Source organism: Theropithecus gelada, chromosome 14 (genome assembly GCF_003255815.1).
Source record: "Theropithecus gelada isolate Dixy chromosome 14, Tgel_1.0, whole genome shotgun sequence".
In the NCBI taxonomy this organism is placed as follows: Eukaryota; Metazoa; Chordata; class Mammalia; order Primates; family Cercopithecidae; genus Theropithecus; species Theropithecus gelada.
Genome location: NC_037682.1, coordinates 33,856,387 through 33,883,794, shown reverse-complemented (window position 1 = coordinate 33,883,794; position 27,408 = coordinate 33,856,387). Strand labels below are relative to the sequence as shown.

The 27,408-nt window shown below is 35.6% G+C and overlaps 1 protein-coding gene across 2 annotated transcripts in view; it reads left to right on the top strand.

The window, feature by feature from the left end:
* The window catches only part of DNAJC24 (DnaJ heat shock protein family (Hsp40) member C24), a 54,004-nt gene that overhangs the window by 23,480 nt on the left and 3,116 nt on the right, over positions 1-27,408 (top strand). Inside the window, exons 3-4 of one of the 2 annotated variants that reach the window (XM_025356373.1) lie at positions 13,863-14,001; positions 25,582-25,650. In XM_025356373.1, coding sequence (XP_025212158.1) covers positions 13,863-14,001; positions 25,582-25,650 — 208 coding nt within the window. The remainder of the gene's footprint in view (positions 1-13,862; positions 14,002-25,581; positions 25,651-27,408) is intronic. The other variant, XM_025356375.1, reaches the window with a different exon arrangement.

Here is a 27,408-nt window from a genome sequence, read left to right as displayed (position 1 = left end):
GTTGGAGTTCAGTCTCCAGTTTCTTCTTATCTGAAGTCTGTGTACCAGCAGATCCATTTGGTGGCGGTCCAGGTTTCTGAAAAACAACTCAGGGCCATGTGTTAAGATGTTTTCTTTAGTTTCCGTGGGTGTTACAGGAAAGGGGTCTCCATCCAGACCCCAAGAGAAGGTTCTTGGATCTCATGCAAGAAAGACTTCAGGGTGAGTCCATTAAGTTAAAGTGAGTTTATTAAGAAAGTAAAGGATTAAAAGAATGGCTACTCCATAGACAGAGCAGCCCTGAGGGCCTTTGGTTGCCCATTTTTATGGTTATTTCTTAATTATGTGTTAAACAAGAAGTGGATTATTCCTGCCTCCCCTTTTTGGACCTTATAGGGTAACTTCCTGATGTTGCCATGGCATTTGTAAACTGTCATGGCTCTGGTGGTAGTGTAGCAGTGAGGATCATCAGAGGTCACTCTAGTGGCCATCTTGGTTTTGGTGGGGTTTAGCTGGCTTCCTTACTGCAACCTGTTTTATCAGTGAGGTCTTTATGACCTGTATTTTGTGTCGACCTCCTATCTCGTCCTGTGACTTTAGAATGCCTTAACCATCTGGGAATGCAGCCCAGTAGGTCTTAGTCCTATTTTACCCAGCTTGTATTCAAGATGGAGTTGCTGTGGTTCACACACCTCTGACATAAGGAACCAAACATTTTATGACTTTAACTTCCTCGGCTATTATGTTAAGCTGTTATGACCTTTTGCTTATCAAGTTGCTCATTTACTTCTCAGGGCTAGCTGAATGCCTTGAATTTTCCTTGAGGAAACTTAAGATTTTCCTTTATTTCCAATCTGGGGTTGGAAAGCAGCAGACCCCAGAGAGGAATGCCTGTGCTGTCTCAGTTGTCAGATATTGTGGTCAGATTTATTAATGCCTTATTACTTATATAATTCTCTCAAATTGACCTTTTCAATTTTGTTTCACAACAGATGTCTGAAGAAATAAGTTTTCATTATCTTTAGAGGTAATGAGTGCCTCAAGCTGTAGTGATTATTAGACTCATAAATGCATGCAAACTTTAATATAAAAATGGCCCATAATAAGTTTTTATTCAGTGTTGATGTGTATGCTGCTCTTTGAAATTCCTCAGTGGTAATCTGTTTGGAATGTGTATCTACTGTAATGTCACGGAAATTCAACAGTGGTCATATTGGGGCTTTGCAAGACAGTACTTGAGTGGGACCTTCCCCAAAATCATTGGCCAAAAAAAAAAAAACACAAACACCAAGCAAGTCTCTTTTTGCTGAGATTCTGATAACATCTGTTGTTGTTATGACACTTACTCCCTTTTTGGTAGTACAGAATTGGTATGTGAAACATTAACAGTTTTCTTTCAGGAAAATTAGAAGGAGAGTAGAGAAAGAGACATTAGGAATTCCTTTTTTTTTTTTTTTTTTTTTTTTTTAGACAGAGTCTTGCTCTGTTGCCCAGGCAGTGCAGTAGCGTGATCTCAGCTCACTGCAACCTCTTCTTCCCAGATTCCAGCAATTCTCCTGCCTCAGCCTCCCAAGTAGCTGGGATTACAGGCACGTGCCACCACACCCAGCTAATTTTTGTTGTTTTTGGTAGAGGCAAGATTTCTCCATGTTGGCCAGGCTAGTCTCGAACTCCTGACCTCAGGTGATCTGCCCGCCTCGGCCTCCCAAAGTGCTGGGATTACAGGCGTGAGCCACCACACCCAGCCAGGAATTTTTTTCGGCCTTGCCCATTTTTAACTCTCACAGCTTCTGTCTTAGTCCATTTCATGCTGCTATAACAAAATACCACAGACTAGCTAACCTTTTTATTTATTTGAGGCAGAATCTTTTTGCATCACCCAGGCTGGAGTATAGTGGTACAATCATGGCTCATCATAGCCTCAATCTTCTGGGCTCAAGCAGTCCTCCTACTTCAGCCTGCAGAGTAACTGGGACTACAGGCCCATGCTACCATGAAAATTTATAGTAGAGATGAGTTCTAACTGTGTTGTCCAGGCTGATCTCAAACTCGTGGCCTCATGCAATCCTCCCGCCTCAGCATCCCAAAGTGCTGGGATTACTTGCAGGTGTGACCCACTGCACCCAGAGCAGTAATTTATAATGAACAAAAATTTATTGGCTCACTGTTCTGGAGGCTGAGAAGTCCAATATTAAATGGTCAGCATCTGAAAAGAGTTTTCTGTTTCCTGCTGTCCCATCCCATGACTAGCAAACTCAAGCGCTTGCTACATAGGCAAAAGAGGGCCAAACTTAGCCGTTTATAAGGAATTCACTCTAGAAATAACAACATTATTCTATTCATGAGGGCAGAGCAGTCATGGCCCAATCACTGGTGAAAGGTGCTACCTCCTAATACTGTCACAATGACAATCACATTTAACATGGATTGGGCACACATTCAAATCATAGCAACTACAAATTCATTTTTTTTCCAAATGTATTCTTTTGAATGCATTCCTCTTAGTGTTTGTTTACTCTGTATCTCATTCCTCAATTTGAAAAGTGTTTGAAGGAAGATCATTGGGCTGAAGCATTTTCATATCATATTTGTTCACAGTGTCAGCGTAATAGAATGACATAGTAAATACTTGTTCACTAGGAAAGAGTATGAGAGAAAAGGCACTTAAGTGCAGTACCTCAGAGTAAACCTAAAATTCGTCCCTCCTCCTATATTGTGCTGACTAAAATCAGTAAGTTTCTGATTTTGTACTTTTGGGGAAAATATTAAACACACAACTTAAATATACAAATATTTATGAAGGATACTTGTGCGAAGAGGCACTGTACTAATCTTTGCACAGATATGGATATAGTTAGAATACAGTGTTTATGTATTCAGTGTTTAATATTTTAATAGATAAAGCTTGAATGGTAGGTTGTGGTTCTTTTTTTATTATTATACTTTATGTTCTAGGTATAACAAACGTGCAGGTTTGTTACATATGTATACATGTGCCATGTTGGTGTGCAGCACCCATTAACTCGTCATTTACATTAGGTATATCTCCTAATGCTATCCCTCCCCCATGCCCCCACCCCACAACAGGCCCCTGTGTGTGGTGTTCCCCTTTCTGTATCCAAGTGATCTCATTGTTCCATGAGTGAGAACATGCGGTGTTTGGTTTTCTGTTCTTGCGATAGTTCGCTGAGAATGATGGTTTCCAGCTGCATCCATGTTGCTACAAAGGACACGAACTCATCCTTTTTTATGACTGCCTAGTATTCCATGGCGTATATGTGCCACATTTTCTTAATCCAGTCTGTCACTGATGGACATTTGGGTTGGTTCCAAGTCTTTGCTATTGTGAATAGTGCCACAATAAACATATGTGTGCATGTGTCTTTATAGCAGCATGATTTATAATCCTTTGGGTATATACCCAGTAATGGGATGGCTGGGTGAAATGGTATTTCTAGTTCTAGATCCTTGAGGAATCGCCACACTGTCTTCCACAATGGTTGAACTAGTTTACAGTTAGACCAACAGTGTAAAAGTGTTCCTATTTCTCCACATCCTCTCCAGTACCTGTTCTTTCCTGACTTTTTAATGATCGCCGTTCTAACTGGTGTGAGATGGTATCTCATTGTGGTTTTGATTTGCATTTCTCTGATGGCCAGTGATGATGAGCATTTTTTCATGTGTCTGTTGGCTGCATAAATGTCTTCTTTTGAGAAGTGTCTGTTCATATCCTTCGCCCACTTTTTAATGGGGTTGTTTGTTTTTTTCTTGTAAATTTGTTTGAGTTCTTTGTAGGTTCTGGATATTAGCCCTTTGTCAGATGAGTAGATTGCAAAAATGTTCTCCCATTCTGTAGGTTGTCTGTTCACTCTGATGGTAGTTTCTTTTGCTGTGCAGAAGCTCTTTAGTTTAATTAGATCCCATATGTCAATTTTGGCTTTTGTTGCCGTTGCTTTTGGTGTTTTAGACATGAAGTCCTTGCCCATGCCTATGTCCTGAATAGTATTGCCTAGGATTTCTTCTAGGGTTTTTATGGTTTTAGGTCTAACAGTTAAGTCTCTAATCCATCTTGAATTAATTTTTGTATAAGAAGTAAGGAAGGTTCCAGTTTCAGTTGTCTACTTATTGCTAGCCAATTTTCCCAGCGCCATTTATTAAATAGGGAATCCTTTCCCCATTTCTTGTTTCTCTCAGGTTTGTCAAAGATCAGATGGCTGTAGATGTGTGGTATTATTTCTGAGGGCTCTGTTCTGTTCCATTGGTCTATATCTCTGTTTTGGTATCAGTACCATGCTGTTTTGGTTACTGTAGCCGTGTAGTATAGTTTGAAGTCAGGTAGCGTGATGCCTCCAGCTTTGTTCTTTTGATTTAGGATTGTCTTGGCGATGCGGGGTCTTTTTTGGTTCCATATGAACTTTAAAGTAGTTTTTTCCAATTCTGTGAAGAAACTCATTGGTAGCTTAATGAGGATGGCATTGGATCTATAAACTACCTTGGGCAGTATGGCCATTTTCATGATATTGATTCTTCCTATCCATGAGCATGGTATGTTCTTCCATTTGTTTATGTCCTCTTTTATTTCACTGAGCAGTGGTTTGTAGTTCTCCTTGAAGAGGTCCTTCTCATCTCTTGTAAGTTGGATTCTTAGGTATTTTATTCTCTTTGAAGCATTTGTGAATGGGAGTTCATTCATGATTTGGCTCTCTGTTTGTCTGTTATTGGTGTATAAGAATGCTTGTGATTTTTGCACATTGATTTTGTACGCTGAGACTTTGCTGAAGTTGCTTATCAGCTTGAGGAGATTTTGGGCTGACACAATGGGGCTTTCTAAATAGACAATTATGTCATCTGCAAACAGGGACAATCTGACTTCTTCTTTTCCTAATTGAATACCCTTTGTTTCTTTCTCTTGCCTGATTGCACTGGCCAGAATTTCCAACACTTTGTCGAATAGGAGTGGTTAGAGAGGGCATCCCTGTCTTGTGCCAGTTTTTAAGGGGAATGCTTCCAGTTTTTGCCCATTCAGTGTGACATTGGCTGTGGGTTTGTTATGAATAGCTCTTATTATTTTGAGATACGTTCCATCAATACCGAATTTATTGAGAGTTTTTAGCATGAAGGGCTGTTGAATTTTGTCAAAGGCCTTTTCTGCATCTATTGAGATAATCATGTGGTTTTTGTCTTTGGTTCTGTTTATATGCTGGATTACATTTATTGATTTGCGTATGTTGAACCAGCCTTGCATCCCAGGGATGAAGCCCACTTGATCATGGTGGATAAGTTTTTTGATGTGCTGCTGGATTCGGTTTGCCCGTATTTTATTGAGGATTTTTGCATTGATGTTCATCAGGGATATTGGTCTAAAATTATCTTGTTTTGTTGTGTCGGTTGTGGTTCTCTATTGTAGTACTTTACTTTTAAGGATAAAGAGTTTCACTGTAATTCATTATGCATTAGTTGGCCATTTAAAATTTATGAGCTGGGGAATGACATGGTCAGAGTTATGTTAAGATGAGTGACTATGAAGCAGGTAAGATGGATTGGAAAGCTGTTAGAAGATGATTGCTGGGGACTAGGTAGGAGCTAATGTTCTGAACTAGGGTTGATATTGAGAATAGAAAGTAAATTATGTAAGTAGAATCTATAGATTTGGCAGTTCATGGGAGGAGGGAAAGAGGGGTTACCCTAATATTGATAGTCTGGATTATTAGGAAAATTTTTCCCCTCATCCATTCATTTAGCATTTATTGAGCATGGAGTTATTTTTTAACGGAGTTATTTTTTAACAGAGCAAGGAATTCAGCAAGAGGAGAAACAAATTTTAGTGTCTGGATAATATATTGGATATCAAATATATTAAACTTATTGTGCTGACAAGAAAGCTTCCAGAAAGTATTTCAAACTTTGGTTCTAGAATTCAAGAAAGTTTGAAGCTAGAGATAGAGAGCTAGCATCCTATTGATGGTACTAAAGCTCATCTATTAATACGTAAAGGAAACCTCAATTGCCACATTGACAAATCAAGTAATATTAGCCTATTTGGGGATTTTTGTGTAATCAGATTTGCCCAGAGTCCTTTTCATGGTTTATTGTTACTTCTTATATATAGTTTATATTTTATATATCAAAACAGCACAATCACAAGTGTGTACTAAAGGATTAATGTATGTAGACAGTTTACCATAAAACTCTTATGTGTTTACTGTAAAGAAATATCATTTCATTTCAACTTTATATGTTGTGTAGCCAACAGAAAATATCATTTGGAGCTAATGAATATGTAATTTTCACAAGGTGGATGGATTACTTGAGTCCTAGAGTTGGAGACCAGCCTAGGCAATATGGAAACCTCGTCTCTACAAAAAATACAAAAATTAGCCAGCTACCCGGGAGGCTGAGGTGGGAGGATCGCTTGATCCTGGGAGGCAGAGGTTGCAGTGAGCCAGGATCACTCCATTACACTCCAGCCCAGATGACACAGAGAGATCCCATCTCAAAAAATATATATATATTAAAAAAATTTTCACTAAAACCTTTTAGAAGTTGGTAGAATTTTCACACTGCATTGTATGATGCTATTTTCATAATTTTACGTGCTTCATTTCTTAGTGGAAAAACGTTTGTTTCTGTGTAAACTTATCAGTGGATATCATCATTAGTGTTAAGGTGAAGCCTGATACAAATTATGCCCCTCTCTTTAAAAAAAAAAAAAAAGTCAACAGATTAAACTACCACTGGCATATTGTTCAGATTTCATCAGTGTCTTCATCTGTGACACCATATGGTGTTAGTACAAACAATGGAATGAATAAGTTGACATTTATGATTAGTGAATGGAAGGTATCAAATATCAAAAAATTTTTGACTTGAAACACGTTGTAGTTTTCATTGTGGTGTTCTAGGTTAATGGATTTTTTTCCCCTCTTTTTGGTGTACGTACTTGGAAGGACGCGTCTGTCACAGGAACATTTTTGCAAAGCACTTATCTTCTGACTTGCCCATGAATTCCATGTTTAAGCAGTCAAGGCTAACAGTGTGCTTCTCAAATTTTAGCACGCGTAACAGTTGCTTGGAGAGCTTGGTGAAACACAGATTCTGGAATCCTCCCTCTGAAGATTTGAGGTGAGGCCCAAGAATTGATATTTGTAACAAGCTCTCTGATGATGCTGATGCTGCAGTTCTGAGGACCACATTTTGAGTAGCACTGAGGTGACACATTGTGACAGTCACTCTAGAATTAGTAATTTAGAAAGCACTTAGACTTAATATGTAGAGAGTGTTTGAAATCAAAATAACATATTTTGTATTGGACAGCCCATTGCCAAAAAATCTCAGCTGATGAGAATTAAGATTTCATAACTAAAAGTGTTACTTATCCTTGAAATAGTCAGAAAACAGATAACACATACCAATCCTGATGAAATATTTTATCAGTTCCTGTATTTCTTTTGTAGTACCATGTATGATCCCCTATTTTTGTATGAAGAGAGTTTCTTAATCTACTTTTGTGGTAGTTTTTCTTACTCTCAATGAATGATATGGTAATTTAAAGAATTTAAGTTTATGTAATTGAAAAGTTTCCCCCAAATTTGAGGAAATTACTTAGATCATACAGTTATAGGTGTCAAGTCATTTCAGAGTGCACACCAACATGGCACAAGTATACATATGTAACAAACCTGCACGTTATGCACATGTACCCTAGAACTTAAAGTATAATAATAATAATTAATTAATTAATTAAAAAAATAGCAGTTTACTGAAATTTTGGAAATAGATGTCTTTGTATAATGAAGAATCACACAGATACTATCACTCTCAGTATTTTTAATATTGTGACATATTTATGGTATTTTAATTTTGGATGCACTTCGGGTTTCTACTCAGCAATGCTTAGTTTTTTAAAATGTTTTGAAGTTATTAAAGTTGGCAAATGTGCTTGAAAGTAATAAAAAATTTCCATAAACTAATGTGTAATTCAAGCTTTTCACTAATTCATATTGATTTTTTCATTAATTTTCTGTGTTTTTTGTTGTACTTATCTTTCTATTAATATTGGAAGAAATTCCTTATTTATCCTTTATGGTTTAGAAAGATTTGCTAAATTCTTTTTAAAAAATTTAAACATGTCTGAAGATGTTTTTCTATTGAGATATTGTCAACATAAAAAGAAAAATGCACAGATCTTAAGTGTTAAGTTTGGTGAGTTTGATATCATGTAAACACCACCCCAAATAAGATATAGAACATTTCTGTTCCTCCAGCAAGTTCCCTCATGCCCCTCTTTCTTAATTACCACTACCTATTCTTACCTGGAAACCGACTTTCTGGTTTCTATCACCACAGATTAAATGTACCTAAATTGGGATTTCATGTTCATGTAATCATACAGTATGTACTTTTTATTCTTTCTTCTTTTACTTAACAGATATTCTAGATTTTCATTTATGTTATTGAGTGTGTCATGATTTGTTCTTTTTTAATTGTTGAGTAATATTTCTTTTCTATGGATTTAATGAAAGGTATTTACCTATTCTGCAGTTGATAGACATTTATGGTTCCAGTTTTTTAATAAGACTGTTACGAATAAGACTGTTAATCTATTCTTTTATGAATCTTTTTGTAGATTTCTGATTTTCATTTTTATTGATCATAGAGTAGATGTATATGTAACTTTATAAGCAATTGCCAAATTGTCTCCTCTCAGCAGTATATGAGAATTCTGGTTATTTCATATCTTATCAACACTTGGTGTTATCAGTATTTTTTTTTCTTTTTTCTTCTTTCTCTCTTTTTTTTTTTTTTAAGACAGAGGCTTGCTCTGTCCCTCAGGCTGGAGTGCAGTGGCACGATTTCCACTCACTGCAACCTCTACCTCCCCTGTTCAAGCAATTCTTGTGCCTCTGCCTCCTGGGTAGCTGGGACTACAGGTACGTGCCACCGCATCTGGCTAATTTTTGTATTTTTAGTAAAGACTGGGTTTCACCACGTTGTCCAAGCTAGTCTCAAATTCCTGACCTCAGGTGATCTGCCCGCCTTGGCCTCGCAAAGTGCTGGGATTACAGACATGAGCCACCACACCCAGGCAGTCATTTTTATTTTAGCCATTCTTTTAGGTATGTAATAACATCTCATTGTGATTTTAATTTGCATTTTCCTAATAACTAATAAAAAAGTTTAAGTTATTTCCTAATAACTAATAAAAAAGTTCATGTACGCATTGTTCATCAGTTTTCTTTGAAAAAGTATCTGTTCAATTTTATTCGTCTGGTTTTTAATTAGTTTTGTCTTTTTATCATTTATTTATAGGTTTTTATTCATGTATTCTGATACAAGTCTTTTGTTAGAAACATATGCAGCCAGTATTTTCTCCCAGTCTATGGCTTGTTTATTCATTTTCTTAGTGGTATTTTGATGAGCAGAAAGTTTTAAAATTCGATGTTCAGTTTATCAATTTTGTGTTACACAGTTTATGCTTTTTATTTTCTGTCAAAGCACTCTTCGCCTACCCTAAGCGGCAAAGATATTCCCTTGCGTTGCCTTTATGGATTACTTTTACATGGATAATTCATTCTGAATTAATTTTGGTTTATGGAATAAGAGGGATTGAGGTTATTTTTTTCCCCGATATCCAGTTGTTTAGAAACCATTCGTTACATACTTTCCTTTCCTCATTGAGTTGCTCTAGCAGCTTTTTTGAAAGTCAATTGACCATATGTGTATGGTCTGTTTCTCGGCTATCTTTATGCTTTATGCGGGTACTACAGTGTTGATTACTGCTGAAATTTTGATAGGGATTGCATTAATATATCAGTTTAGGGAAAATGGACAAGCAGCTTCCCATCCATGAACATGTTTCTTCTTCCATTTGTTTAGGCCTTTGATTTCTCTTAGTGGTGCTTTGTGCTTCTCAGTGTAGAAGTCTTACATATACTCTATTTGGCTTATTCCAAAGCATTTTTTGTGCTGTTATTAATGATAATTTCTTAAAATTTTCTTCTCTGTTTGTTGCAAGATTTGCTGATTTGTTAATTTTGAGTCTGTTGCTTCCAAGACACTAAGTTTTTCAACTCCAGCAAAATGCATTTCAGTTTAGTACTGAAAGAACATGGAAGTCAGTTAAAATAAATTCACTTTGCAACATTAAATTTATAACAGACCTATTCTGTTAATTAAGGGGTATCAGGATTCTCTCTACTTGATTGATGAATGTTGTTGTCCTCAGAGCTCCCTGTTTGATTCAGCTGGCATTTTTTGAGGCTGTAAGGAAGTCCATGCTTTTTTTTTTTTTTTAATGGCTGTTTCTGGTTCCTTAATTAGATAGTAAGCCCCTAGAATATACAGTGCTTTAGATTACATCTGTCTTTTATTTGATAAGTGAATGAATGAATTGGGACTAGCTTTGGGCTCTCAAGAGTAGGAAGGTTTTTGGCTAGTGGAGAGTAAAAGAAGTTAAGGGCAAGAAATAAGATTTGACAACAGAAGGAAAATGACTGTGGTCTTTTAGGGTCATAATGAGTCTACCTTCCACAGGATAGCTCAGATTTAGAAATAGTAGGAACAAAATTAACATACAGTTTGAGATCAGAAACCCTTTAAACCTAGGATTAGGGGCTTGTTTTCCCATTGGCAATAGAGAAAAATTTCATATTTTTAAGAATGTGTGTAATGACACCATTTTATGAGTAGCCCTTGTAATTAAAACTTCTACTTAACACATTCTAATGTCTTGCATTCCAATTGTAAATCATAGATATATTTGGACTGGGTTTTAATTTCTCATAGCTGTAAAAGCAAACTATCAGAAACTTGGGTGGTTTCAAATATTTATTCTTTTATAGTTCTGAAGAAGTCCAAAATAATTATAACCAGGCTGAGTTCAAAGTGTTGGCAGCGCTGCACTCCCCCTGGAGGATCTGATGGAGAATCCATTGCTTGTCTTTTCCAGCTTCTGGAGGCTGCAGGCATTCCTTGGCTTGTGGCCACTTTACTCCAGTCTTCAAGGGCAGCATTTCAGACCTCTCTCTGCACTGTCTTCACATCACCTTCTCTTCTGTGTGTCAGCTCTCTCTCTGCCTCTTTCTTCTGAGAACACTTTGAATACATTTAGGGTCCAACCAGATAATCCAGCAAAATCTTCCCATTTCATGAACTACAATGTAATCATATCTGTGAACTTCCTTTTTCCAAATAAAGTAACATTTACAGGTACCAGATAGTGGGACGTGATATATTTGGGGGCCATTATCAGCCTACCACAGACAGTTATTCCTTTTCTTAGACCTTCACTTTGCTCTGAAAGTTGCTGTCAAAACACATTGGACTAAGGCTTTAAAGCATCCCAAATTATATACTTATTTTCTTGCTATATTTGTAATTTTTTAATGGAGTGTACCCATTAAATAAATGTCATGGAATCTGAATAGACTTAAAGCCTCAGATGGTGAGCCCCTTGTTTCAGTTACTAATCAGAAAAATACCAAATTAGGGAAAGAGATTGAATTGTACTTTCACTATCATAGAACTGATTTGTGACTCATAATAAAATTTAGTAGTATTTTTTAGTTTAGGGCATCCAGGAATTAATTCCTGGTTTTATAGGGCTTTCTTGGTTAGACTTGTACATGATCAGGCCTAACCTCTTCTATTCATTGTACCAAGTAGACTTCCTTTATTGGCCCATGAGAAATTACCTACCTGTTGATCTTTACTCCTACTCTATAGCTACAAATTTAGAACAAGTTCTCCAGGGCCTTAATGCTTGTGACATACTGAAATTAAGAGTTTTCCCATGTAAATGTATCATAAATGTATCATGGCTTATTTGAATATGTTACATATAATAACATTTAGTTATACTAAGCTTGTTAGACAAACCTTTGTGTAGTGTTAGAGCAATGGGTCAGCTAGAGAACTTTAATGCAGCCAACTCCACTTTGGCTTAGGGATATTGCTTGAATATCCCAACTTTAGAGATTGCCAAAACCTCAGTATAGAAATAACTTTTATGAGCATCATTTAATAAATCACGGGCAAAGAACATGAAACAATAAAACTTTAGTTTCCTTTTCTTCAGTACTTACATTAGTTTAAATATCTAAATGTTGATAACTGATAGATTTAATAGGAAGAGAAGTAGTTTGCCAAAGGGAAAATGGAAGCCTATTCCTCGTTGTCTGCCCTAGAATCTTTCTCCCAGCCTGTATAATGTTTACCAGGTTGTTCTGTGTAACCAAATACCAGAATAGCATTTGCTGTGCTAGAGAGCATCTTCAGCAGTGTGGAGAAGTTCATCCTGAAAATGAATCTATTTTTAAAATAGTCTGTGATTTAATTAAAACTTACATACTTTACAAATTCTAGATTGAGAATTGAAGACATTTTGCTTCATGGTACTTGACACAACTTACTGAGTGACTTTGGCCTTAGCAATTTAGATAATAAATGACATGGTACTTGCAATTTTTTTTTTGTGCTCCTGATAATGTCTGCAAGGCAGTCAATGAAATAATTGAAATTATTGTACCATTAATTGAGGAATATATGAACCAACCACACTGATGACTCATGAAATGTACATATGGTTATTTGCCTGTTTTATTGTAAAAACTTGGAAAAAAGAGTAAGACATTTTAAAAAAACTATTCTGCATTAAAAGGACATTCCTAAGTTGACTTTTTGAAATTAAAGTATAAAACTGTCGAAGTAATTATTGGATAAATACTATCTTTTAACGATAGATTCATTTTCTACACACCACTAAGGATCCTCTCTAGCACAGCAAATGCTATTCTGATATTTGGTTTCACAGAAGAACCTGGTAAGCATCATACAGGCTGGGAGTTCCTTATTTACTTGAAAGTAAGAAAATTTACATATCTGAATATGTGCTATTGTTACCCCCAGATTGTTTCACTGAAATGTCTCTAAATTTATATAATCTTTTCCCATTTGTTGGGAGATTGCTGAAAAGCAAATGACATATTGATCCTTTCAGAATTGTTAGATGAAAAGAAAAGGGAGAATCACAGAGAACATAGAAGAAAAGGAAGGAAGGAGATAGGAGAAGTGATAAGTGATCCTACTGGATAACTATTTAGTGAGCTACATGTACATCAGCATTTGAGAATTTATGAATTGGCATAAAGCTTCCTGTTTTTGACCTAGTAGTATAAAGAAATTACTGCATATTGAAAACAAAAATTTTTAGACTTTTTAGAAAATTCACATAAGAAAGATTCTTTAATGAATTAATTTACATCTAAGTGTTTGAGTTCTTTAAAGTTATTTCTTACAAATCTGGCCTAGAATAACGAGTTTTTAATAAAAATGTATGCTTGGGGATTTATAACTTTATAATCTTCAGGGCTGAGGAAGAAGATGAAAGTTGTCATGTTTATAATTAGATATATTTTTATTTAAAATTATGATTGTATAATTTCATAAGAAAGACCTAGTGGTCCATTGTATAATGCTATCTATAGGTAAGCACATTGTGTAAGGAAAGCTTCATACTCTGCCTAGTTTGTGCTCTTCCTGTTTCATGTCCTGCTCATCTGCGCATACCTGTTGCTATTTGTGTTAGTCATCCTCTCTAGGTAAATTGTCCATGAGACCAAGGATTCCATGAACAAATTATCCAGAAAATGCTGTCTTTGCACGTTGTGACAGATCATGTCACTGGTGGATTTATAGCTACTCCAGTGGTCTAATTAACCTGGCAGTTGTCTCCTGTGTCCAACACTGTTGTCTCATTGCCTTGGCATTTAGTTTTCATCTTCTCATTACCTTCTTAACTAAAGCTCAGATTTACAATTTTTTTTAAATGTAACCCCCTCAGCTCTCTCTACTCACTCCCTCCCACCCTTATTTTTGATTGGCAGTATCATCCAGATAAACAAAGTACAGATGTATCAGCAGGAACAGTGGAGGAATGTGTACAGAAATTCATCGAAATTGATCAAGCGTGGAAAATTCTAGGAAATGAAGAGACAAAAAGAGAGTATGACTTGCAGCGGTGTGGTAGGTACTTGTGTTGAGGAGCCACAGCACATCGGCAACTCTTAGCAGCACGCTCTGCAGCCATTCCTGGGGAGCATTTTCCAGCATGTGCTCCAAGTGTTGTTGCCTTTATTCCTCCCCTCCATCACTGTTTTTAATTATGCCCTATTATTAGCAGTGATTATTGTGTATCCATTGAGAAGTTAAGAAAACTACTAGGATGTGGCTTCTTGAGAAGCCTTGAAAGCTATTTTTTATTACATTTGAAAATTGTTTAATTACACATTCCTAATTAATATGCTTTATGTGTATAAAAACTTCTTTTTATTAAAATAAATATGTATGGATTACTATTTTAATTATAGTACTTTGAAGACTATACAGTATAAATGATAATCCAAATGAAGATACTATATATAAGATGACATAATAAAGCACTCTGCTATCTTTGAGCTCATTTTAGGCTGAGTTTCATGATTATCTTCAGGATAAACTATTCCTTATGATTGGTATAAATGATATTTTAGGAATGCAGATTACCTAAGCAATTTTAAAAGTCATTTCTTTTATGCTTTTTAGAAAATAGCTTCTTAAAACAGTGACAAGCTGTTGTGAGAAAGAAAGAGAGAAATGTAGGTCAGGTTTGTCACACATGGACTGCAGTTACACAAAGTGATAGGCTGTCTTTCAGCACTGGCCTAGGGACAGGAGTCCCTCAGCCTAGTGTTTGAACCTTCAATATGCACTCCACATGCTAATGGGAGGAGTCAATAATCAGTTACAGCCGGAGGGGAAAACACTCAATCGCTCTCTCCAATAGCACATCAGACTCAGCATTGACTAGGATGTGTTGATAAAAGCTGACTGTCTCTGTAGTTGCTTATTGAATCCCCTCCCATGCCCTACAGTAGCACACCATCAGATCTCACAAGATGATTTTGAGGCTTTGTTAGCGCTAAGGTTATCAAAATTTGATTTGAGAAGCAAGCCTTTATTTTTAAAACACAGCATTATAAGATGAAGCCAGTGACATTTGCAAGACATCCCTATTTATTTTCAGAGGGATTTCTACCAAAAAAATTGTTTCTTAAAGGCTGTGTGTGATACTTTTGTGTGGAAAGACTTGAACTGTTTATGTACTGGAGTATTTGTTTGTAAGAGTGACTTATTTATAGTACTAATCAGCTCTAAGGCTGTACTACTTTTTAAAAGACTGATGAGCTTAATTTTTTCTTAAATATTAAGAACCTGATGAGTGTACCTTTGCAAATAATTTGGATTAATTTTCAAAAATGGCTTGAATATTGGGTTCTTTTGCTGGGTGCATAATGAACATCTGTCTAATGTATTTATTTTTTAAGTGTGTTTGTACTTCTTGCAAAAGAATGTAGAAATGGCTTCATTTGATAAGTTCTACCCGTAGGTGTCTTTTTAACCTTGGTTCACATAATTTCTATGAAAGAATTGAAACTAATGCACATGAATGTGTTGTGTGTTAGAAATCTATGTTCCTAAAGCCACTACACTCTACTGGAGATGATGATTCTTTCATGTGTTTTTGCACATCTTTACTAGTCTCCAGTATATCCGATGCCAGTTTGCTTGAGATAAGAATAATTCACACAACATTGTACCCTAAAGAGTATAGGGTATATACTTTCAATGTCACTCTACATTTTTGCCACTGCACAGCCTATGTACTATTAAGAACATATTAGTGAAGTCGACTAGAAGCCTGCTTTCTAAAGAGAAAGAGGTAGGGAGGGATCACGAATCATAAAAATATTTTCTCAAGAAGCTACAGGGTGGGGTAGGCCAGAAACAGAAAGAAATAGGAAACCAGGTTAAAAGTGAGCATAGAATTGCATGAAGGAAGGTTTGAAAGATGTCAGAAGACAAATAATCACCATATTCATGACTTTTTCATTGTCTTCGAAAGGTCCTTAGAACTGTGGATTTCTTTTGAGCTTTGAGTCCTACTTTTAAGCTCTTAATGGAAGCACCTGTGGCCTGCTGTGTCACAGGGTACTCCTGTAGGTCATAGATGAGGTCACAATGAAGTTTAAACCAACTAAATACTGTGAGAGTTGGACCTGATTCATGATTCAGATACATAGTTTGGAATTTATAAAATATCAGTTTGCTCTGCAAGTTTTTCAGGCAGCATATTACTGAATTTAGCTGTTCTAGAAGGACAGTTTTTCGTGACACTTTAGTACCTCAGATTTAAGTACTAAGTATTTCCTCCTTTACCAGAGGCTCCAGATACTGAGATGACTTTGTTTCAATTTTAAATGGAGATTGACTTACTGTTTAGGTAAGAAGAGTATCCAAATATAATTGCTATTTTTAAGCCTTTCATACCAGAGCTACTTTTCAAAACTCTTGCAATAAACCTACTTTCATATTGTTACTTCTTTTGAATACTCTTATTAATTTTTTCTTCTTGACTCAGCTTCAGTAAAATGACTCCTCAAAAAAAAGGAAATGAACTTGAACTTCTCTAACAGTGATGATTTAGGTTTGCTGGAAGCAAAACCTTTGAGAGTAATAATTTGTTAAAGACCAGGATAGGTTACCGAGAGAGAGAGTTTGTTATAACCAGGTCAAAGCACTCTTTTTTTCTGTGTCACCCCCTGGAGACATGGAAATAGCTTTGTTATACAGAACTCTTTTTACGTGTGGTGATAGTTCATTGTAAACCTTTCTTTTCATAGGGTGTGCTTTAAATATGTTTGTTTCCTGCCCACCATTAACTTGCAGTGTAAAATAAAATTGAGCTCTGTAATACTTGAGAAGGAGGTAGGAAATGCTTTATTAGCTGATCTTGAATGCTTTCTCATGTTTCACAGCTCCATGTTGGTGCTCTGTCTTAAGGAAAGCCTCATCAATATCGCCCACAGCCATATTTATCTAAAAGATAATTTAAAGGGACACTTGACATCCGTATTTCTTTGCTTCTCAAAAGAAATGATCAAATGTGTTCTTTCCAATAAAGAAGAAGTAATACTCCAGGGCAGATAACCTAAAGTATTGCACGTATGTTTTTTTCTCCCTCATTCCTACTTCTATATGCTTAGTTGACATTTTAGGGTAATGTTGGCCAGGCTGAAGAAAAGTAAATTTAAGAAAAAGATGAGTAATAATTAGTTCCCAGAGATTATACATTTTGAAAGTAATGTTAACTAGTGAATTTAATCAATTAGTTCTAGTTGGCATATTTACCTTATTGCTTCTGAGGATGCCTCCAAAGGCTGCTTCCAGTGTTCCGCAGAAAGGCATGTGGTTATTCAAGATTAGGCTTTGCATTTCAACCAGATGAGCACTTTGGAAAACCCTTTCAGGATTTATAAAATGTTCACATGAATAATACCTGTTGAGTAGATTTCGTTGCCTTTGTAAATCTTGTGGGGAGTGGTCCATGTATATTAAGCACATTAAAAACACATCAGAATTATATCATGGGAAAATAATGGTTGTCATGATTCAGTAGCTTTGTAATGTGAAAGTCACAGATCCCTGATGTCTTAGTGGCTCTATAGAGTGACACAGCTTATGAGTTAAGTACTTCTCTGTGATCTGAAGAGTAGCAAACCTTCAAATACAGTTAATCAGATTAAATAATGTTTAAAAGAATAGATTGTGTTTGGAATCCTTGCTGATACATTATTTTATATTAGGATATATCTTAGTACTCTGTTAGTGAATTATTTTGGTAAGGTGGAACCTTCACTCTACATAATTGGATACCCAAAACAGCGTGGCTCAGAGGGGATTGGGCCAGATATTGTAAAGTGAGTGTGCCTTTGCTCAAAGCTAATCAGCTGCTCTGCTTAGGTAGATACAAGAGGTCATTTCTGGTTTGTATTACACAATTTACTCCATCCCTTTATTACGATAAATATTTGGAAAGATAAGCAAATAAATGGAATGGAAGATAAGCAAATCTTAAAACAAATGAGGAACATACCTTAAAACCCCACCAACATGTGTCAGATAAATCAACATGTAATTTCTTAAACTCAAAATAAGAATCCTTCCTGAAAAGCATGTTAATGTTATAGAAACTCCGTAAGAGGGAAATATGTAGATAATATAAATTTTGGTTAACTGTTAGGAATAATAACTTAAGGCCAGTGGATATTTGTGAAATTGTGTCCTAAAGCTGACCCTTACAAAATACTTGAATTAGTGAGATTAGGGTCCATTTATGGTCATAATATTTCCATTTGATTTTAGGAATTTCAAAATTGGTTGTAAAAATTTGCTTCAGGTAAAACGTGGAAGATAAGCATGTTTTTTTGGTGACCGTTTCTGAGAAAAATAAGTATGTGGAATGATGCAGAAAATCCATCTCGACAGTTGGGGACTGGCTTTATCTTGAGTGGGAGAAGACAGTATAGGTAAAACTTTCTGTGCAGGTTCCCTCGCCCCAACTTACTTGTTGCAAGATGACTACTCACACTACTTGCTACTTTTACTTGAATGCAAATAACTGTTTGTGCAATGAAAATGTATTTTAGGATCATTTTTCATTGGTTTTGAGTAAAAGTTTGGCTACTTTCAAATAATGCTATAGAAACCTATAGGCAAGATTATAGTTATAATTCTGGGACACTTGAACAGACTTGAGAGTTCTGATTTAATAATGGAGAAGTCTAAAATTTTAGGAAGTTTTGTTTCCAACTTTAACCTCTCTCCCAACTTCCACTTGGTTACTTGACCCAATTGAAATCAGTGGGTCCAAAATCAAGACTGACTGAGTCACCTTTCTTATTTTTTCCTCAACCTTGGTTTCATATTACACTCTGTTTACTTCTACTTTGTCTGGTTACAGTCAATGAATCAGAAATGCCAGTTGACATTTGTTCTTTTTTAATGTTGTTTCGCCTGTGTGAGCTTTTATTCTCACAGCTACCACAGTAGTCCATCCCCAGATTATAAAACATACCCAGATTATTTCCATATCCGCTAATTGGCCTTCCATTCTCTATTACTGCCTTCTCCCACAGTACTTTACATTTTGATTGATCTAGCAGCTTTCTTTATTCTCACACCTCTGTTTAAGAACATTTATAACTCTGCACCCTCCCAAAATAACACCTACCCATTCACTTGGAATTTAAATGGGACAGAAGCTTTTAAGCTTGTCCCTGCTATTTTTTCCGACTTATTACCTATTTCAAACCTAATGTGAATTTTGTCCCCTGGTCCATTTAGGGGCTCCCAGACACACATCTGTTTATACTGTTTGTTATTAATCAGAACCACCCTCCTGTTCTGATTCTTATTCTTTGTTCAAGGTTCAACTTGGGTCCTTCCATCTCCCCTACCCCCAACTCCCTACCACCCACCAGAGCCTTCTGATACTCTAATCCATCATCATTTGTGCCCTCTGAACTAAAACCACAGAATTATTTTGAACTTTTTTTCATCTGGTTCCTATCATTTTGTTCTATGTTTGATATTTTGGAAGGGCTGAATAATTATATAGGCTGTGACTTTGATAAAAATGAGTCATACAATAGCAAAGTACATCAGACTTCAACACTTATAAATCCAAAGTCAAGAGTTGCTTTCCTACACTGTGGTACTTGAGGTATTTTTGTCCTGCTAATAATGGATTGGTTTTTAGTCATTTTCTTATGGTCTGGTATAGATAGTTCAACACAAACACTGAGAGATAACAGTAGTTTAAAAATAACTGTCTTTTATTAAGCGATAGAACTGTGGTAGTTCTTTTAAACATTGTTTAACAACCTTGTGAGGAAGATATTAATATCCGTTTTTCAGAGAATATCTGTTTTTCAGGTTTAGTAATTTGACTAAGGTCACATAAAGTAGTTGATCGAGGGGAATTCAAAGCCATTTTTTCTCAGTCACTATTTTGTATGAGTTGTGTACAATCTACTATTTGTAGTTCCAGATAGTCACGTACGAGTGATATTTGAGGGTCAGAACAAGAGACCAGGCCTGCTGCTGCTCTTTTACGTGTTTTCTAGTGAAGCAGAAGGAAATCAGTTTCTGGGCTTCATTTGGTACCTTCAGTGAACACTGGGTTTACCTACAGTTTATAAAATCTCCACAGTTATTCAAGTTCATAATCAGGTTCCAAGTTTGTAGTTTTTCTTCAGTGTGGAAAGCCTTGTAATAATGACTCTTCAGATTCATCTGGGAAAGGATTATAGGGTTTATGACTTAAAGAACAGGCTTCAAATTAAATGTTGCCTGTTTCTCAATCTCTTATCAAGGTAGAGAATTTTTCAAGAGCAGAGACATGTTAAAGACAGGGAAACTGATTATGTTCAAGTTACTTCCTACATAAAAAATTTAATTATGTATAGTGAAGTGTTCTTTAAGAATGAGGTGATGGTTTAAAATTAAATTACTTGGTTTTAAGACAGCAAGATACTCAATTAGACCTAAAGGAAAAACTGCTATTTATTTTTAACTTACACACCAATGTCTTTAAGTGTGAAATAAACTTTAAACACTTGAAATGGCATAAAAATAAACACAGTGGACTAATTGCTAAATGAGAGCATTGTGGGGATGTGGTGATCATGTGAATAACGTGGCACTGCCACACATGAATAATATGGACAGAGCTGCAGGTGGACTTGATCTTTTGGCCAGTATGGGGTTGAATAAGACTTTGAAATATCTCTGCCATAATGAATAAAGTTAAATTTCTCTCCCCTGTAGTTTTTTGTTGCTGTTATTTATTTTTTATTTTTACTTTATTTTTTAAATTGTAACTACAGATAGAAAAGGTTTCGTGGGATTAGGATGTGTAATTATTTAGGCATGAAACAAAGAGTTGTTTTAGAAATTTTACTATCATTAGAAGGAAGCTTAAAAAGACAGGAATTCCATTGTCTTGTAAGAAGTAAGAAATATTTATTGATTCCCAAATGGAGCTGAAAAAAAACCTTTCCTCTTTTAGAAAGTTGTGAATGACCCAGCGAGAGCTCTAGTAAGCTTTACTGAACCAAGCTGCTAATAGTTATTTAATGTTATTCTTCAGTGTGAAAGAATCTCCGTAGATTTCCCTTTTAATCTCTTTGAATTGCAGGCTCATAAACCTCTCTGATGAGTCCTGCCAGTGTTTTCTTAGATCCCACTGTTGAGACAATGGAGCCACAGAATTCTTTCACCTCTTGTTGTCAGACAAATCCAATAGAACACAAGGTCAGAAGGGCCTATACTTCTAAAGGTTGAAAGATTCTTTTTCAAGTAAGCACATACATTATTTGATTTTAACATTAGATTTCTCAAGAACCTCTCTTTATAATGTACTGACTTCTGTATGTAAATAGATTTGGAAGTTTTTCTTGTTTCCATATTTGGCTAAGCTTGTGAGCACAGCACAGGGTATGAACAGACCTTAATGTTCCTAGATACCTTAGAAAAAGTTGAACCCATTTACTTCAAAAGAATCAGCAATCATTTAGTATCATTGGACTCACTATAAGAGTATACCACATGCTAGACAATGCTTTTTATTTCCAAATGGCTGTATTTTGTTTCAAAATGCTTACTACCATTCTATATCAAAAATTCCAAATTTAATATCTTGGATCTGTTCATTTAATTAAATCACTCTCTAAATCAGTTTATGTTTTCTCAAGCCTTTTAGTAGTGTCATGTTAACAGGGGAACTTTAGGAGATAGGATTTACCTTTCTAGATACCTATTAAAATGTTTTATTACAAGAGAAAAATATTTATGTAATACTACAAAAGAAAACTAACTTATCTGTTTTGAAAATGCCATGCCTGATTAGTAGACAATTATTAAAGCTAATTACAGGGTTCCTGTAAGTTACTTTAGAGGATGGGGAAGAATTAAGTTTTTTAATTATAACCACAATGGTGGACAAGCAGAGATCATTGTTTAAAAAGAAAAAAAACATTGATTTGTTTGTGCTCCTTCTTTGTAATTGTAGTGGGGTTTGAGGAGAGGGAATTTGCTGTTGCCCCATCCCTGGACACCTGCCTCTCAACAAAGGATCTTGGTCACCCCCCACCGCCCACATTTAGATTCACCTTTTACTCGTGTGTGCCACGTCTGCTCATTATACAGTTCTCCAGGGATCCAATTTTCCCCTGAGTTAATCACCCCTTGCCTTTTTCAGAAATTGTTAGATTACCATCCTTTCAAAGAATATACACCTTCTTGAGTTTCTTCTTTCTCCTTTTCTTATTTCTATTTAAAAATGTAGCCACTTAGAGTCTCAACATACTACCTTTAAAACTTTTAACAATTTAATCCTTACAGAGAAGTGCATAAATCTAAGTGTATAGCTTGATGGATTTCACAGTGAACACACCCATTTAACCAGAAAGCCTCTGGTTTTGTTTTTTTGTTTGTTTTTTGAGATGGAGTCTCACTGTGTCACCCAGGCTGGAGTGCAATTGTGCGATCTCGGCTCACTGCAACCTCTGCCTCCTGGGTTCAAGCATTTCTCCCGTCTCAGCCTCCCTAGTAGCTAGGACTACAGGCGCACACCACCATGCCTGGCTAATTTTTGTATTTTTAGTAGAGATGGGGTTTCACCATATTGGTCAGGCTGGTCTCAAACTCCTGACCTCAGGTGATCCACCTGCCTCGGCCTCCCAAAGTGCTGGGATTACAGGCGTGAGCCACAGTGTCTGACCCAGAAAGCCTCTTATGACTTCTTCCAGTTACCACTAACTCCTCATTTCCCCCACCATCATAGGGTAGTTTTGCCAGTTACATTTTGTGTAACGGGTAATCATACAGTGTGTTATATTTTTTGTCAGATACTGGTTTTTTAAAACCAGAATCCCTACAGGAACCTAGGCTGTTTGTGCCCATGGTACTGAATAATCAGGTCAACATACAGATGTTTAAACAGCCACAGAATATGAAAATGTTTTAATATACTCTTGGGCAAGGTACTAACCATTTTTGTGTATTCTCTTTTCGTATTTACCATGAGATATGGTCTAAGCTAACTTTTCAACCAAGAAATAGGTAGCTACTCTAAAGTTCCTATGCATAGAGATGAAGAAAACATAGTAATAAAACTGAAAAAGCCACTTTTTTGAGTAGGTAGAATAATAGAAACGGTTGCACATGAAATAGTAACTATGTGTGAAGAACAATAGCTTCCCAGTAGATTGGCAGTTATATTTGCAAGTCATTTCTAATTTATTATTTTTAAATAAAAAATGGCATCATGGAATATATATGAATGGGTTGTCTTTTTGTACAATTAATATATTACAGGGGTTCAAGATAGGTTAGATTAAGAAAGCTGATTCATCTTGTCATTATTTCTGTCTTGTCTGATTTGCTTTGATTGATTTCAAAATTTCTTAAAATGTCTATAAGATACCCTGGAATACAGGTGGCTTCGTTAGAAATGTATACCTGTTTTTCCCCTAAATAGGATTTGTTAAGTGCCAGTTATTACCCCCATTCCTCACATCTGAAACTGTTTAATCTCCCAATTCTAGCAAACAACCCTGGTCCTTCTGAGTAAGAAATTAAAATGTGATTAAGATTTTTGTCCCCACTCATGAGAATTTTAGATAGAATTTTTTTAAATTAGGAATATCTGAATAGCATATAGCCTACTGTACTTTACATAGAGTGTGGAATTAAATTGTTTTGTTCAGAAATTACTTAGCATACAGATAGATTCTGCATAAGCTATTCAGTAGACATACAGAGATGGAGGAACTATCTCTGACCACTAGGCAGAATCCTTATCTTTGGATTTTAGGGACAGTCTAATAGACTACTGGTACCCAGTAAATATGAAGTGGTATAATACCTGACATACTTTAATAGAAAACCATGGTGAGTTCACAATATTGTATAACCTTTTTATCTATTTTAAAATTATGTAAGTCACTAATCAATTTTGAACAGGCAGTTACTAAATATAATTAAATTGAGGGCATTCACATCACAGAACAAAGGGAAGCATTTTCAGCAAGTGAACAAGAGACTAGTGAGACAGCTAAAGAAAATTTTATTGGGGTGGGGAGTGGATTTTAGTAGGGTTTTTTGTTTTGTTTTTCTTTTTTCTTCTTTTTTTAAATTATTTACTTCTAGAAGAACAATACAAGCATACAGGAAATATAACATGCCTTTTTTTTTAAATTTATTTATTATTATTATACTTTAAGTTGTAGGGTACATGTGCATAACGTGCAGGTTTGTTACATATGTATACTTGTGCCTTGTTGGTGTGCTGCACCCATCAACTCGTCATTTACATCAGGTATAACTCCCAATGCAATCCCTCCCCCCTCCCCGCTCCCCATGATAGGCCCCGGTGTGTGATGTTCCCCTTCCTGAGTCCAAGTGATCTCATTGTTCAGTTCCCACCTATGAGTGAGAACATGCCTTTTAAAACAAAGACAAATGCTTCCCATCTTTGGCTGCCATTTTTGACCCAAAGAACACTTGTTTTAAGCAAGAGAGTAGATGCTCCTGTTACAAACTGTAGGTGGAATTCCAGGCTTCCTCGGACCTTCAGTCTGCAACAAAAACTTTGGACCAGGAAACAGCAATAGAACATCAACACAATACATTTGTGTTGTGGGGTTACTGAAATATTGAAATAAATATTCCTTTAAGTTAATCTCTTGCAAACAATCAAATGTAAAATGATTAATAGCCTTTTACATTTGGATACAGCAGTATTTTTTAAAGCACTTTTAGTCTGATCTCATTTGACATGGAGAACACCTTTCTATTAGTCTGCCTCAGCTGCCATAACAAAGTACCATAGACTGGGTGGCATAAACAAAATGTATTTCTCACAGTTCTGGAGGCTAGCAAGTCCAAGATCGAGGTGCTGGTTTCGGTTTCTGATGAGGGCTGTTTTCCTAGCTTGCTGTGCCTTCATATGCTCCTTCCTGTATGTGTGGGTGCATGTGGAAAGAGATCGCTCTCTAATCCCTTCCCTTTAAGGCCACCAGTCCTACTGGATTAGAACCCCACTTTTATGACTCCATTTAACCTTAATTACCTCCTAAAAGCTCTATGTCTAAGAACAGTCAAATTATGGGTTAAGGCTTCAACATATTAATTTGAGGGGGACACAATTCAGTCAACAGCAAACCTCCTGAAGCAGAAAAGAAGACATAACTGCTGTTTTAGAGATGAACTAACCGATACACCTAATGTTAGAAAGTTAGTAAAATATTACAACTAAGGTTCAGATAGTTATTTTTATCCAACTCCACACTGCTTTCTTAGCTAGTTTATCTGACAAAAGCCAAACAAACAAAATACATTTCCCTACTGCTTACAAAATAGAAGTCACTAGTTGATTGCAAAGAATCACCAGAATTAACTTCATGCTTTTCCATGTTGCATGGTTGTGAAAAATGGGATTGATTTTGACTTAAAATGTATAAGAAATGGTATGTTCTAGATTTTTCAGTCAGCTAAAGTCAGGTTACTTTAACACTACTGTCAAAAGTACTAGGCTAAATTTTTAAGTGACAGGTAAGTTAGAATTGTAGTGACCAGGCTGGCGTTGCCTTTTTAGCATTCTTCAAGGTTACAACTAAAGTATCATGCTTTACAATAAATGTCATGTTTTATATTTTACAGAAGATGATCTAAGAAATATAGGACCAGTAGATGCTCAAGTATATCTTGAAGAAATGTCTTGGAATGAAGGTTGGAATTTTTTTTTTCTTTTGACAACATTAAAAAAATTAGGAATTTTCTATAAGAAAAAAAAACTCACTGGACATTTGGAAATCTTAAAAAGGAATAATAGTGTGGCTTTCTATATATATGTGGTATTTCTGTTTGGAGTATTTCTGTTTAATTCTAAACTTTATTTATTGACTGATATCCTCCTATGTGACTCATTTCCAGTTATTTTTATATTCTAATTAGATGTTAGGAACATAAAGTTTCATAAGAGTTTTTTGTTGTGTTTTTTACTTTAGTTTTTGCATTACTGTCTATGTAGTATTGTAATATGGTAAATAATGTCAAACAAGATAGTTTTTTTTTCATTCCTTTTAATGTTGACAAGATGAATTCCTCTTAGAATTTTTATTTTCCCTTTATATATAATCATAAACTGTCAGGGCAGGGCTTTTAAGAGGCTTTTTTTTTTTTTTTTTTAACTCTCACATACTGGTTGTCTTGTAGGAAGAAAAGAATATCTGCCATTTCCCTTGATGCAACATGAAGTCATGTCTTTTTTGCTTTTCTGTTACTAAAATTTTAGAACTTAAATTCAATGTAGTTTCCCCATTCTTCTGATGGTTCCTTGAATTGTTCTGGTTAGACATCATTAAATTGGGAAACACCCTTTACTAAATGGAAGCCATGAGTACCATACTTACTTGTTTCTCTAGGTAAATGAAGAAAATCTTACTATTTCCTAGAATCTTTAGATACTCTTAACCCTTTAACCTTATTGTGCAGCATGAAGTACAAATTCCCTCAAGGTTTATAAAAATCTACTAATGAGTGTGGATAGGTAGAAGATAAAAACAGAGCCATCTGAAACCAAATTTACTTTTTAAATGGCAAATTCTTAACTTAGTGCCCCTAAGACGTGGGTCACAAGCCATATTAACTTAGAAAGGGAATCACGTCTTTGCCTCTGGGACCATTCTGCCCCCAACTCAATTCAGTAAATAATTGGTAAAGTTGAGGTTTTGTATAACTGGGGCTCCTAGTGATGGTGACAGCCTCATTAGAGTAAACAGGAAGAAATACTGTGAAAACAATACACTAGTGACACAGACTTTTCACTGCTAGTTTGTGGAAGGGACACTCTAGAACATGTCATTTATCAGGGAGACTTGCCTAATTAAAAAAATATATATGCACATATGTATATATACACATATACTTTTTATTTTTTGCCAAATACAAACTTCAAGGAGACTAAATATGTTTTGAAAATATAGTTTGTCTCCTTATCAATTGGTATGTATATGTATGTTTGTATGTGTTTAATGTCTTATTAAATTAGTTCTTACTATAGTTGATATGGGCAATATATTTTATATGATAATGTGAAAATACTGAAAAATGGTTTGTATAATTTTTTTTCCCTTTTAAATATATAACAATATAATGTTAAGATCTTAATTTAACATGAGAATACGGGCTGGGAGCCTGGAATCCCAGCACTTTGGGAGTCTGAGTTTGGAGAATCACAGAGGTCAGGAGTTTGAGACCAGCCTGGGCAACATAGGAAGACTCTGAGAACAGATTGTGAGAGTAGGAAAAATAAAAAATAAAAACAAAACAAAGCAAAAAAATAGCAAGACCACATCTGTACAAAAAATTTTATATATATATATGTGTGTGTGTGTATATATGTATATATATATACATATAAACTTTTAAAAAGAAAAGGAAGAAACATAATATGGATTAGTGGCTTAAACATCTGTCCGGTCAATA